General features: G+C 53.0%; 1 protein-coding gene across 5 annotated transcripts in view; it reads right to left on the bottom strand.

The window, feature by feature from the left end:
* LOC116463967 (mesoderm induction early response protein 2-like) overlaps nucleotides 1-14,358 on the bottom strand; it is a 35,414-nt gene that overhangs the window by 12,702 nt on the left and 8,354 nt on the right. For 4 of the 5 annotated variants that reach the window (XM_032147260.2, XM_058434938.1, XM_058434939.1 and 1 more), the window contains exons 2-7: nucleotides 13,339-13,429; nucleotides 11,664-11,806; nucleotides 6,124-6,249; nucleotides 5,391-5,514; nucleotides 4,767-4,858; nucleotides 3,924-3,993 (exon numbers count right to left, since the gene is read on the bottom strand). In XM_032147260.2, coding sequence (XP_032003151.1) covers nucleotides 3,924-3,993; nucleotides 4,767-4,858; nucleotides 5,391-5,514; nucleotides 6,124-6,249; nucleotides 11,664-11,806; nucleotides 13,339-13,429 — 646 coding nt within the window. The remainder of the gene's footprint in view (nucleotides 1-3,923; nucleotides 3,994-4,766; nucleotides 4,859-5,390; nucleotides 5,515-6,123; nucleotides 6,250-11,663; nucleotides 11,807-13,338; nucleotides 13,430-14,358) is intronic. The other variant, XM_058434940.1, reaches the window with a different exon arrangement.

The raw sequence follows: 14,358 nt of genomic DNA, 5'->3' as shown, positions 1-14,358 counted from the left end.
GTCCAGGTGCTCACGGCGAGCATGTAATCACTGCACCAGGGGATATACAGCATTTTCATCAACTAATCAATACATCAACTTGTTTCCGATGTCCACTTAAAGACGCCTTACTGCAGGCGGGGTGCAGTGGCTCATGAATGTAATCCCGGCACTCTGGGGGGCTGAGGCGGACAAATCACTTGAGGCCAGGAGTTTGAGACCAGTCTGGGCAACAAGATGAAGCCTGGTCTCTACAAAATATACAAAAAAAAAAAAAAAATTAGCCGGTGTGTGGTGGCGCACATCTGTAGTCCCAGCTACTCGGGAGACTGCAGCATGAGAATCACTTGAGCCCGGGAGCAGAGGTAGCAGTGAGCCAAGATCGCACCACGGCACTCCAGCCTGAGCGACAGAGCAAGACTTTGTCCAAAAAACTAAATAGATAGATAAATAAATAAAATTTAAAATTTAAAAATAGATACATAAATAAAACTTAAATTAAAAAATAAATAAATAAAATTTAAATTAAAAAAATGTGTTATTGCAGGGGTTCCCACTACTGGTCCGTGGCCTGTTAGGAACTGGCCGCACAGCGGGAGGTGAGCGGCAGGCAGGCCAGCATCACTGCCTGAGCTCCACCTCCTGTCAGATCAGTGGTGGCATTAGATCCTCACAGGAGCGCAAATCCCACCGTGAACTGCACACACCAGGGATGCAGGCTGCACACTCCTCATGAGAATCTAATGCCTGATGATCTGAGGTGGAACGGTCTCCTCCTGAAACCACGCCCCCTACTCCAACAACCGTGGAAAAACTGTCTTCCACGAAACCAGTCCCTGGTGCCAAAAAAGGTTGGGAACCACTGTCTCACTGGATCTGCCTTGTGGATTCATTAACACTGAACTCACGGCCAGCAGCACCAGAGCTCACACCTGAGTGGAGTTTCTCGAATTTTCTCTGAAAGGCACATCACAGCCTTCTTCCACTTAAGAACACTAGACAGAACGTCAGCACTACATTTAGGGGCCACTTTAAACTGTCAAGTAGCCAACACAACGCACAACGGTGTGAAAAATGGCATTAAGTACAAGGTAGGAAAGGCACTTGCTCACAATAAAAGATCTGAGAGACAAGACAGAGCAGCATCTTGTCCCACCTCGGCTGGAACTGCACATCAGGTAATTCACCTTCTCTGACACTCTACACACATGTGTTGGCGCCTGACCATAAAGGTGTTGCGAGTTTTGATTTGGGGTTTCAAATAAATTTTAGCAAGTAGGCAATTCACCAGTACAGAACCCACAAATAATGAGGACTGAGTTCATGTGATACACAAACACAAGAGAGAACACTTCATGGCCAGGAAGCGCATTTATTCCACCGTGCACAGTTAATTTAACGTTTGAAAATCAATTTATGGGCCGGGCACAGTGGCTCACGCCTGTAATCCCAGCACTTTGGGAGGGCAAGGCAGGCGGATCACCTGAGGTCGGGAGTTCGAGATCAGCCTGGCCAACATGGTGAAACCCCGTCTCTGCTAAAAATACAAAAATTAGCCAGGCGTGGTGGCGTGTGCCTGTAGTCCCAGCTAATCGGGAGGCTGAGGCAGGAGAATGGTGTGAACCCGGGAGGCGGAGCTTGCAGTGAGCTGAGATTACGCTACTGCACTCCAGCCTGGGCAACAGAGCAAGACTCCATCTCAAAAAAAAAAAAAAGAAGATTAAAACTTGTCAGTTGCCAAAAAAATAAGTTTTAATCTTAAAACTTATATAGATATGCAATGAAAACTTACAAAGTTAGACGACTTGCACCACCTCAGACTTCCTTCTAACCTGTAACAACTGAGACAGTGGCGATGACTCAGGGTGAGACAAGACACACCTTACAGGCACCTGATTTATCACAAAGGCATCACTGCAACTCAGTGGAGGAGACAATGGACTTTTGTTGTTTTTATTTTTATTTTTTATTTTTTTTGAGACAGTCTCGCTTTGTCGCCCAGGCTGGAGTGCAGTGGTGGGATCTCGGCTCACTGCAAGCTCCGCTCCCAGGTTCATGCCATTCTCCTGCCTCAGCCTCCCGAGTAGCTGGGACTACAGGCGCCCACCACCACGCCCAGCTAATTTTTTTGTATTTTTAGTAGAGACGGGGTTTCACCGTGTTGGCCAGGGTGGTCTCAATCTCCTGACCTCAAGTGATCCTCCCACTTCGGCCTCCCAAAGTGCTGGGATTACAGGTGTGAGCCACCGCGCCTGGCCACCATACACCAAAATGTAAACTAAGTTGGATCACAGCCTTAAATGTGAAAGGAAAAACAATAAATCTTCTAGAAAGAAACGTGGAAGAATATCTCCAAGAGCCTGAGGTAAGCAGAACACACACACATTATTGTTCAAATAAAGATTGGTAAGTTGGACTTTATTAAAATCAAAGACATCACTAAGAGAGTCAATGGGCAAATCACAAACTGGAGAAAACAGCGGCAGTGCACAAAGCCCACAAGGACTTGTTTCCAGAACATGTAAATGACTACAAATCAGAAAGGGAAAGATAACAAAACGGGGAAAGCTTGGAGCACGCAAAGAGAGAATATCTAAATGGCCAATACACCTGCAAAAGGTGCTCACCAGGGAAATGCCAATTAAAACCACAATGGGACAGGAGTCCATATCTACCAGGAGGGCTAAAATTCAGGCAAATTCACCCTCAGCGGCAAACACCGAGAATGTGGAGCAACTCCCACAAATCATTAGTGAGAAACTCAAGCAGTATGCGTCACCCTAAGCACACGCCTCCCACACGACTCCCCGCTGTCCATCAAGTGCTGAGTGCCTACGTCCACTAACGACACACACGAGGGCATTCACAGCCCACAGCTGAACCAACCATGACCGCAGCCCATGGCAGAAAGGGTGGGCAAATGTGGCATCCAAACCAAGGACCACAATGCAATACACAAGACACACACAACCACGGCATCCAAACCAAGGACCACAATGGAACACACAAGACACACACAACCACGGAGACAACTCGAATGACACAGGCGTCATACCCAGTGGGAGGGGCCAGCTGGCATCCCATGGGATGAAGAAGTCCTGGCTGCTCTGGACAGGACACCCTCACGGGGGGTGAGTCAGGGTGGGGAAAGGGCCCTGATGACAGACTCCAGGCCAGGGTTTCTGGGTGAGGGTCCCATGTGTCCCCTCTGACCCTGCCTTCTGGATGTCCCAGCAGCTTGGCTGCACCTTCCTGGCTCCGTCCTCTTCTCACATGTGGCACCTCCCACCAGCCCCAGGAGGACGACTTCTCTTCACGGAGGGTCTGTCTCCCTGGACTCGGTACTTCTGCTGCACCTGTCCCTTCCCACCACCCATCTCAGCCACTGAATCACCTTGGAGAAGGCTCCCGAGCTAGGAGCACTGGCCCAGGGCCTGCGAGGGCTCCAGGGCAAGATAAATGAGACCCAAGTCAACGGGCACGTGACTCCATGCCTCGAAGGGGCAAGAGAGGCTCGATTCTGAACTCTAGTGGGAAAGAGACAAAGGTCAAGCCCAAGAAAGGGAGCACCCTGAAGGGGGCGGAGCAAGGCAGGGGGTGCAGCGCAGCACCCGGCAGGTCTCTCTGGAGAACGTCTAACCCGGCACAGAGCCATCGAATGCAGCGGCCCTGGCTGTGGGAAGGCGGCTGGAGTCAAGGGCAGGGCAGGGCTGGGTCAGGGGAAGGATGGGCTGCTGAGGCTCTGGCTGCACAGGCTGACAGGGCAGGCAGCAACAGGCCCACTGCAGGCACGACAGCCTCCCACCTCCTCCAGCCACAGGCTCAGCTGCCCCAGTGAGCGACGCGGGGCGGGGACCTGACCAGACTGTCCGAGGATCTGACGTCCAGCCAGGCCGCTCCCCTGCAGAAGTGGGTTTCGCCTCCTCTCCCCAGGCCCTACTCACTCTTCTCACAGTGCCGGTTCCAGTGCAGGTTGCTGAGGTCAGCTTGGAACTGAGGTCCCACCATGATCTCCTGCAAAGCAAGGGCCTGGGAATCAGGACACTGAGGAGCATCTAGGCCTGGCGGGAGGCTGGCTGCAGCGTGCTGTGGCAGGCTTACGTGGAGGGGCCGCTGTCCAGACCCCAGACCCATCTGTGCTGAGCAGGAGGCTGGCTGCAGCATGCTGTGGCAGGCTTACGTGGAGGGGCCACTGTCTAGACCCCAGACCCATCTGTGCCGTCTACCTGCTGATGCCCAGTTCTGGGGTCTGAGGGTGGGAGGCAGAGGCCTGGGTGTGTGAGGGGTGAGGCCGTGTCCTGACGCCCGGCCTGTCAGAGGCCCAGACAGGATGTCGGAGGACAAACACTCTGGGTCAGCAGCAGGGGCCCAGGCTCTGGTCCAAAGCACCTGTGGCCGGTCCCAGCCCACCCTGGGGTCAAGCAGCACGTCTCTCCTCTGAGAAGGGGCACAAACCCAGGGAGAGGGCTCAGCAGGACCCAGCCGCGGTTACTGCGGCTGAGATACCAGGTTGGGGAGAGGGCAGAGCTACGGTCGGGATGCCAGGTTAGGGAGACGGCTGAACCACAGTCGGGATGCCAGGGTGGGGAGACGGCTGAACCACAGTCGGGATGCCAGGGTGGGGAGACGGCTGAGCCACAGTCGGGATGCCAGGGTGGGGAGACGGCTGAGCCACAGTCGGGATGCCAGGGTGGGGAGATGGCTGAACCACAGTCGGGATGCCAGGTTAGGGAGACGGCTGAGCCACAGTCGGGATGCCAGGGTGGGGAGAGGGCAGAACCACGCACCTTCTTACATTTGTTGGCAGGAAGAGAGTCCTCCTCGGTGTCAGAGGAGGCAGAAGAGCCAGGCTCTCTGTCTTCATCAGCCAGGAAACGAGCTTTGGGAAAACAGAGCAAGGTCTCCCAGGGTCTCCACTGCCTGCAGCCTATACAACCCCTTCTCTCCACTCCCACTCTCCATCCACCTGATCCCCAAGCCGTGACCCTCTCTCTGGCCAGACACTGGGTACACAGATGGGCACAGGACCCAGGACCAGGGATGCACCTTTGAAGAAAGAGGCCTTCCCTTCTATGCGGCTGCTGCACCTCTGGGCCCCGAGACCTCAGTTCCCAGGAAACCCAGCACAGAGGCTTGTGAAGGAGGCCGGTTCTGGGGATGCTGTCCCTGGATCTGCTAGGGGAACCAACATGTTCCCTACTTGTTTAAACCAAATCGCTCTGAGAGTCCAGTCTCACTGGCCAGCGTAGGGGAGAACAAAGCACCCCCAGGGCTACTGACACTTCCCGCCAGGCAGACACCCTCATCTGTGATGAGTTCTTGGCCTGCATCAGCCCAAGGACCCTTCATCAAGCATCACGACTGCCTGGCAGGGGGCCTAGCTGCAGTGGAGTACGGGGACAGTCACCTACATCCACTCCGGTTAGGGAAGAGGTCGGAGGCCTCGTGGGAGGTCACGGACGGGGTGAGGTCGTCAGCAGATGACTGCGTCTCTTCCTCTTCTTCCCCTGAAAGCAAATCCTTCGCTATTTGTTCCTTTAAAAAAAAAAAAAAAAAAAGTAAAGAACATTTTACAGTTTAACAATCTCTCAATACCACTAATGATAACAATAGTAAAGACACTGGGAGCGCCCTGAGGCTCACATGGGGCTGCTATTCTCATTCTGCAGAGGATGCACAGTGTGGGGGGAGCAGGGATGGGACAGAGACACGTGGGAGCCCACACCCAGCCACCAGAGCTGGAGACAGTTAGAGCTGCCACTGGGCACACACCCAGAGTGCATGGCTCTTGCTCTGCCTGTGCATTTGGTTTTAACCGTCTACAATGCAGCCCTCCCCTGCTCCCAACACCCAAGCCTCAACCTGTGACCTCTGGGTACAGAATGGCAGAGAGACCAGTCGTGGGGAGGCCCCGATGTGCCCCTCCACCCACCCAAGCCAGAATGACATGTGGCCCGGGGTTAAGGCTAGGGTCCAGCCCCATGCCCATGGCCATTCCAACCCCAGGGAAGTGGTCACAGGTACATTCTGCTTATTCTGGGGACCTTTGTGCCTCCTCTCACTGAACACTACCCCCGCAGAGAGGCAGCCCCAGGCCCCCCCACCTTCAGCTGCGAGCCAGTTCCAGGAAGGGCCCTTACTCACCTTGTCCAGGGTCATGTCTGGGAGGTTCGGGGCCACGTCACCACCCTCGCTCTCCTGGTCTGAAATGGGGTCTGACGCCTCGTAGCCATAGAGCGCAAGCAGCTCATCGAAGGGCATGTCGTTGCTCTGAGTTGGGGAAGGGAACAACGCCCCATCAGGAGAGACTGCTGTGGGGGTTCCTGTCCCTGTCCCTTTACCTGAGCCTCATTGGCCACAACCAGGGCCACTCTGTCACACCCACAGCAACTCCCCACATGGCAGCACTCCCCAGCCAGACCTCAGGCCCAGTCCTTCATCCAAGAGCTCCTTCACAATCCCTCAGAGAGGCACCAGAGCCTAGGGGTCACCGGCCAGGGAAGAGGGCACCACCCCGCCCACAGTGCCTCCTTGCACAGGGTGAATTACAGGAATACAAGGATGGTGCGACACAGGGTGAATTACAGGAATACAAGGATGGTGTGACACCTGGCAATTTACTATTGTAACTCAACATCAATATATTAAAGGGGAAAAAAGTTATCTGAAAAAGGCACTTGGTAAAATCCGGCATCTATTCCTGATTTAAAAAAAAAAAAAAAAAAAAGAACCCTCAGAAAACTACATAAACAGGCCAGACACAGTGGTTCACACCTGTAACCCTAGCATTTTGGAAGGCTACAGTAGGCAGATCACTTGAGGCCAGGAGTTCGAGACCAGCCTGGGCAACACGTCGAAATCCCATCTCCACTAAAAATACAAAAATTAGCTGCGCTTGGTGGCACCCGCCTGTAGTCTCAGCTACTCAGGAGCTGAAGCACAAGAACCACTTGTACTCGGGAGGCGGAGGTTGCGAGGAGCCAAGATCACACCACTGCACTCCAGCCTGGGCAGCAGAGTGAGAATCTGTCTTAAAATAAAAAATAAAAAAGAAGAAGAAAACTACGTAAACAGATGGATGCCTCATTGATATAATGGAGAAGCTGTCAATTCACACTGGATCAAAAATGAGTAACCAGAGAAGCCCCCATCACAATCTGGAACAAGAGCACTGTGATTAATGAACACTGTTTTGATGCTCTGAGCCAATGCAATATGACAAGTAGAAATAAGGCATGTAATTCCTGAGAAGGAAGAGATGCGAACTATCAACGTTGTGCTCTCCAGTGCTGCTTTCAAATCCTTCTGTCCTCCCTTGTGTGAGCCTCTATTCCACGGAGGCTAGTCCTGCCTGCTCAGACTCCACCCTGACCCCTGTGGGTCACTTTTAGCTTCCAACTTCCGGAACACTCCCTCTCATTCTCTCAAGATGTCAGCACTGGCCTCCCCTCCACCCCAGCTCCTGCCCAGACTCATCCTGGGGGCTTCAAGTCCACATAGAAACCTCCCAGCCTAGTCCCAGCCCTTCCCCAGGCGGAACATCTACACTGAGTCCCCCTTTTGTTCTCTCACAGGACCTCGTGGACAGAACAGATTCTGTATGCCCATTACCTTCAGGATTATGCAGGCGGGAAGGTTGACACAGTGGTCCAGAGGCTCTTGGGTTGCCTGGACCTCTCCAGAGTAGCCCAAGGTGAAGCCCCTTTCCTAAGAGCACTTAGCCGTGATTTCGGTTTTGGGCTTCATTGATGCTTGCACTGATGGTGCAGCATTGGCAGCCGGCAAGAGCCCAGTGCCCGTGGAAGCTGCAGCCAGTGCATCCCTGCCCACAAGTCACTGGTGTCACATTCCTCACAGACCAAAAGCAAACACCCCAGCTTCACTTCAGAAGATGCTGGACAGCCGGGCATGGTGGCTCACGCCTGTAATCCCAGCACTTTGGGAGGCTGAGGCAGGTGGATCACGAGATCAGGAGTTTGAGACCAGCCTAACGAACATGGAGAAACCCCGTCTCTACTAAAATACAAAAATTAGCTGGGGATGGTGGTAGGTTCCTGTAATCCCAGGGAGAATCGCTTGAACCTAGGAGGCAGAGATTGCAGTGAGCCAAGATCGTGCTACTGCACTCCAGCCTGGGTGACGAGAGCAAGACTCCGTCTCAAAAAAAAAAAAAAAAAAAAAAAAAAAAGGTGCTGGACAAAGTGAGCATTTTGTTAAGTCTCACCCTGCGCAGATGTTTCCATGTGCTGTGAGGGCATGGGAAGCATGCAGAATGCACCTGCTGCATACCAAAGTGAGGTGGTTCCTTCAAGGAACCACATGCATGGAACAAGTGGTGAGATGAAGAGGCTGTTCCTGGTCGTTTCACCTGAAAGAATGCTGGCCAACTATAGCCGCTCAGACAGGCACCTGGCAGGCGCTGCCTTGTATGCAAGCCAGGGGGGCTGTTACTTCAAACAGCTGACCATAACTGCTGCAATGGTAAAACTCAAGATTTTGAAAAACTTGGGTTTGACAACATGAACTTGCCAAATTTCTAATATTTAAAAAACTTATAGGCCGGGTGCGGTGGCTCACGCCTGTAATCCCAGCACTTTGGAAGGTCGAGGCGGGTGGATTACAAGGTCAGGAGATCAAGACCATCCTGGCTAACACGATGAAACCCCATCTCTACTAAAAAAATACAAAAAATTAGCCAGGCGAAGTGGCAGGCGCCTGTAGTCCCAGCTACTCGGGAGGCTGAGGCAGGAGAATGGCATGAACCTGGGAGGCAGAGCTTGCAGTGAGCCGAGATCGTGCCACTGCACTCCAGCCTGGGCAACAGCGAGACTCTGTCTCAAAAAAAAAACAAAAAACACTTATGATAAGGCTGGTAGTGATATTAACTGTTACAGTCAACCCTAACCCCCAACATGACTATATTTGGAGATGGGGCCTTTACAGAGGTAATTAAGGTTCAAGGAGGCCATGAGGGTGGGGCCCTGATCCAACAAGATTAGTGTCCTTTTAAGAAAAACAACAGAAGGCTCCCTCTTGTTCTCTGTCCACCATGTGAGGACACAGCAAGCCAAGAAGAGAGGTGGCACCACAACCCACTCTGCTGGACCTTGATCATGGACCTTTCTGCCTCTTGACCTGTGAGGTTCACTGATACGGTCTCAGATTCCACTCCACAACTACTCTCTACAAAACTATCACTTGATGGGTTTTGCTGTAGCATCAAAGAAGAATACCCACAATTATCTGAAAAGCTGTGAAATACTCCTACCTTTTTCAACAACAGATCTGGCTGAGGCTATATTTGTACTTCAACCATAAGAGCCTATCACAACAGATTAATGTCTCCCTTAAAAGACAGAAACTGGCCAGGCGTGGCTCATGCTTGTAATCCAAGCATTTTGGGAGGCCGAGGTGGCAGAATCACCTTGAGGTCAGGAGTTCGAGACCAGCCTGGCCAACATGGTAAAACCTCATCTCTACTAAAAATACAAGTTAGCCAGGCATGGTGGTGGGCGCCTGTAGTCCCAGCTACTCAGGAGGCTAAGGCAGAAGAATCACTTGAACCCGAGAGGTAGAGGTTGCAGTGAGCCCAGACTGCACCACTGCACTCCAGTCTGGGCAACAGAGCGAGACTCTGTCTCCAGAAAAAAAAAAAAAAAAAATAAACCTGGTCAGGTACTGGGGCTCCCACCTATAATCCCAGCACTTTGGGAGGCCTAGGTGGAAAAATTGTTTGAGGCCAACACTTTGAGACCAACCCTAGCAACATAGCAAGAACTCTACAAAAAAATAAAATAAAAAAGTTAGTGAGGCGTGGTGGTGTGAGACTATAGTTCCAGTTACTCAGGAGGCTGAGGCAGGAGGATCCCGTGAGCCCAGGAGTTTGAGGCTGCAGTAAACTATGATTGCACCACTGCACTCCAGCCTAGGCAAGAGTGAGATCCGGTCTCAAAAAAAATAAATAAATGTTTTAAAGACAGAACCTTAGAGCCAGGCGCGGTGGCTCACGCCTGTAATCCAGCACTTTGGGAGGCCGAGGTGGGCGGATCACAAGGTCAAGAGTTTGAGACCAGCTTGGCCAACATGGTGAAACCCCATCTCTGCTAAAAATACAAAAATTTGCCGGGCGTGATGGCACGCATCTGTGGTCCCAGCTACTCGGGAGGCTGAGACAGGAGAATTGCTTGAGCCCAGGAGGTGGAGGATGCAGTGAGCCGAGATCGCACCACTGCACTCCAGCCTGGGAAACAGAGCAAGACTCCATATCAAAGAAATAAAAAGACAGAAGCTGGATTTTCATATTTGCTTCTACATTCAAAGAGACATGGAAAACTAAAAATTCATTCTTCTAATATTTTTCTTTTGGAACAGTTTTCATTTTCATAAAAATATTTATATTAACATGTAACTGATTTATTCAGCCTCCTGGGTAGCTGGGACTACAGACGTGCACCACCACGCCTGGCTAATTTTGTATTCTTTTTTTTTTTTGAGACGGAGTCTCGCTGTGTCAGTCAGGCTGGACTGCAGTGGCGCGATCTCACCTCATTTTAAAATGAGTTAGCAAATAAGTATTTTTACATGTCAATTTTTTTTTTTTTTTGAGACACAGTCTTGCTCTGTCCCCCAGGCTGGAGTGCGATGGCCCGATCTCGGCTCACTGCAACCTCCGCCTCCTGGGTTCAAGCGATTCTCCTGCCTCAGTCCTTTGAGTGCTGGGATTACAGGCGCCTGCCATCACGCCCGGCTAATTTCTGTATTTTTAGTAGAGATGGGGTTTCAACATGTTGGCCAGCCTGATCTAGAACTCCTGACCTCAGGTGATCCGCCTACCTTGGCCTCCCAAAGTGCTGGGATTACAGGCGTGAGCCACTGCATCCGGCCAATTTAAATGTCAGTTTTAACTTTTCATGTAATAAAAAAGCAATAGATAAAGCACATTAACAAAGCTCCTTGAAACTCTCGATAATTTTTTTTTTTTTTTTTTTTTTGAGACGGAGTCTCGCTGTGTCACCCAGGCTGGAGTGCAGTGGCAGGATCTCAGCTCACTGCAAGCTCCACCTCCTGGGTTCACATCATTCTCCCGCCTCAGCCTCCCGGGTAGCTGGGACTACAGGCGCCTGCCACCATGCCCGGCTAATTTTGTTTTTGTATTTTTAGTAGAGACAGGGTTTCACCATGTTAGCCAGGATGGTCTCGATCTCCTGACCTCGTGATCCGCCCACCTCGGCCTCCCAAAGTGCTGGGATTACAGGTGTGAGGCACCGCGCCAGGCAATTTTGTATTCTCAGTAGAGATGGGGTTTCACCACGTTGGCCAGGCTGGTCTCGAACTCCTGATCTCAGGTGATCCGCCCGCCTCAGCCTCCCAAAGTGCTAGGATTACAAGCGTGAGCCACTGCGCCCAGCCCGAAACTCTCAATAATTTTTAAGAGTAAAAAGCAGGTCCTGAGACCAGAAGATTTCAGAACAGCTGGCTTAATCCTTGACCACCGTGCTGCTCAGAGGGCCCCATGAAAGACCTGGTCTCCACTGAATTTCAGCTCCTAGGACAGCATCTGGCACTTTGCAAAAAGATGTGCAATTCAGCACTTACCAATGTGGAATCTGAGCTGCACAAAAATCATGAGGCTTACCCCGGAGGGCTCCACTCAACACAGGGGCAGGATCACCTTGGCCAAGTACCTGGGAGATGAAGTCCTTCTCCAGCTCCTCCTTGGGCTTGTCTGGGCACCTCGAGGCCTCCGCGCACTCCCCCCGAACACTGTAGTTCTGTGACAGGATCTCTGCGAGGTTGAACTGATGGTCTCCAGAGCCCATGGACACCACTGCGGAGAAGACAGCAGGCCAGGTGAGCACCTTGCCTCGCCTGTCCCAACCATCCTGCCGAGACTACTGACGCCTGGAGAAGCCCTAGGGATGAGGCCCTCTGCATGCTGCCAGGATCAGCCTCATGAGGGAACCCAACAGGACACCCCACGACTAATGCACACAGAAGCACGGCTGGTGAGCTGCACATACAAATTCCGAGGATTTTTTTTTGGGGGGGGGGTGTCTCTTTCTGAGAGACTGCTTGTCTTCCTGAACACAGAGAAGCCTGCGAGGATTTGGGGAGCAAGTGGACTAGAAAGAGACCAACACCCATCTCGTTAGGGTGGAAGGAGAAGCAGGACTCAGTGGAGCTGGGTTCACACTGGGCTCCATGACTCTCGAAACAGGGGTGACGCTGAACCCTCACCTGCACAGGTCAGTACAGCATCAAGGAGCATGCAGGGACCACACCAGTGGGGGCTCGACAACACCAGTCCGTTAAGCTCCGTCTGCAGCGCCACATAAAGAAGCCACGCAATGTACGTGGCCCTATAGTTGGCGGCTGTCATCAGATCCAGGGTTTCCCCAAAAGAAGTGGGATGTGTCACCATTCCTTTCATGTTTACTCTCCAGTTGGTCAAGTTTTAAAACAAACAAAGGACATAGCTAGGGCTCAATCAATCCAGACAGCAGTGTAGCCCAAGGCTGGGGGCCTGAGGGCCTGGGAGTCCGGGGCAGGAGGCCTCTAGGGCAGCCACACAGCCTGTATGGCTGGGCACACAGGTGTGCACCACACACAGCCCACGCACAGAACATGCAGCTGCAGGGCACAGAGGACCCCGGGCGGCAGGCACCTCATTAGAGTGAGGGAATGACCTGGAGCTGCCTGGGTGCGCCCGGACCCTCAGTGACCACCGTATCCTCGGAGGAGCCACGTGAGGGAAAACAGGGATGGCACTACCTTCTCTGGGGACTAGTTTGATACCGGAAAGAGATGCAGCCCCACACCTGGCCCGCAGAAGGAGCCCAGCCAGGGGAAGAAAGAACAGTCATAGAGACCCTTGCCCTACAGCGTCAGCTCCTCCCCTTGGGCCCAACACAGGTGGCTGGCAGGCGGGCATGGGACCTTGATGCCCACCGGGCAAGCAGCAGCGCAGGGAGGTGCAGGGAACCCGGGGTGCTGCCTGTCTCGCCGCCCTCCACCTTCTCAGCCCCGGCTCCCTCAGCAAGCCACCCCTTCCCAACATCCTGGCAAGATGAGGCAGCCCTCAGCTCGGTGCAGGCATGTGCCCAGGTCCTCTGCTGGGGGTGCTGGGCTCTGAGGATGGTCTTGGGTCACCTGGGCTCCCTGCCCCTGCTAAAGAACAGGAAGATGGAGTCCTGACCACTCTGCCCCACAGCTCCATCTGAACGGGTGGGAGCTGGGACACCCTGGACTCTGGAAGCCAGTGTGCCAGTCCACAGCTCAGCCAGGCCCAGCAGGCATTCTGTCTCTCACAGCTACAAAGGCCTTGGTGGACCTGAGCAGGGGGAGGAGGGAGGAAGGTACCTGCTGTTGTCTGCAAGCCCGGCTCCCCGGGGCACAGGCTGTGCTCGAGGCAGGAGGCCACGCGAGGACTCTGCCTCCCCAGCGAGGAGGCCTGCGAAGGAAGAGAGGCAGGGTTAGCTCGGCCGGCCCAAAACCTTCTTCTGGACATCACAGTGTGGCAGCCAAGAGCAAGCGCTGGTCAGAGCCCAGTTCCCGGTGACCGGGGAAGGGGCTTTGTCTCCGCCTCTGAGGGCTGGGGGGCACTAGAAGCAGCACACGCGTGTGGCCGCCACTCGCCCCGCCTCCCACCAAGGACCGCTCACGGGGTGGAGGCGTTCTCGCCCAGGGCAGGACATGCATCATGTGGCACTGAAAACTGCCCACACACAGGCCTACAATCCTGACCCACACTGCAACCTGGATGAAGCTCAAGAATGGCACGCGCTGGGAGGGAAGCCAGACACCAACGGCCACAGCGTAGGGTCCACTGATACCAGAAGTCCAGAACAGGCCAGTCCACAGACAGAATGGGGGCTCGTCCAGAAAAGGCCAATCCACAGACAGAATGGGGGCTCGTGGGGGCCAGGAGCCTGGGAGAGAGACAGTGGGAGAGTGACTGCTAACGGGGATAGGGCTTCTTTCGGGAATGACAATGTTTTAGAATCAGATAGAGGTGATGGTTGCATGGCCGTGAATACACTAAAAATCAATGAATTATAAACTTTAAAATGGGCATATTTTATGGTTTGTCAATTACCTCAATTTTTTTTTATAAAAAGGCAAACAATTGGGAGGCCGAGGTGGGCGGATCACGAGGTCAGGAGATCGAGACCATGGTGAAACCCCATCTCTACTAAAAATACAAAAAATTAGCCGGGCATGGTGGCGGGCGCCTGTAGTCCCAGCTACTCAGAGAGGCTGAGGCAGGAGAATGGCGTGAACCCAGGAGGCGGAGCTTGCATTGAGCCGAGATAGCGCCACTGCACTCCAGCCTGGGTGACAGAGCGAGACTCCGTCTCAAAAAAAAAAAAAAAAAAAAAA

Source organism: Hylobates moloch, unplaced genomic scaffold (genome assembly GCF_009828535.3).
Source record: "Hylobates moloch isolate HMO894 unplaced genomic scaffold, HMol_V3 SCAFFOLD_105, whole genome shotgun sequence".
NCBI lineage: Eukaryota > Metazoa > Chordata > Mammalia > Primates > Hylobatidae > Hylobates > Hylobates moloch.
The sequence above is the reverse complement of the archived record's forward strand: the minus strand, read 5'-3'. Positions and strand labels throughout refer to the sequence as shown.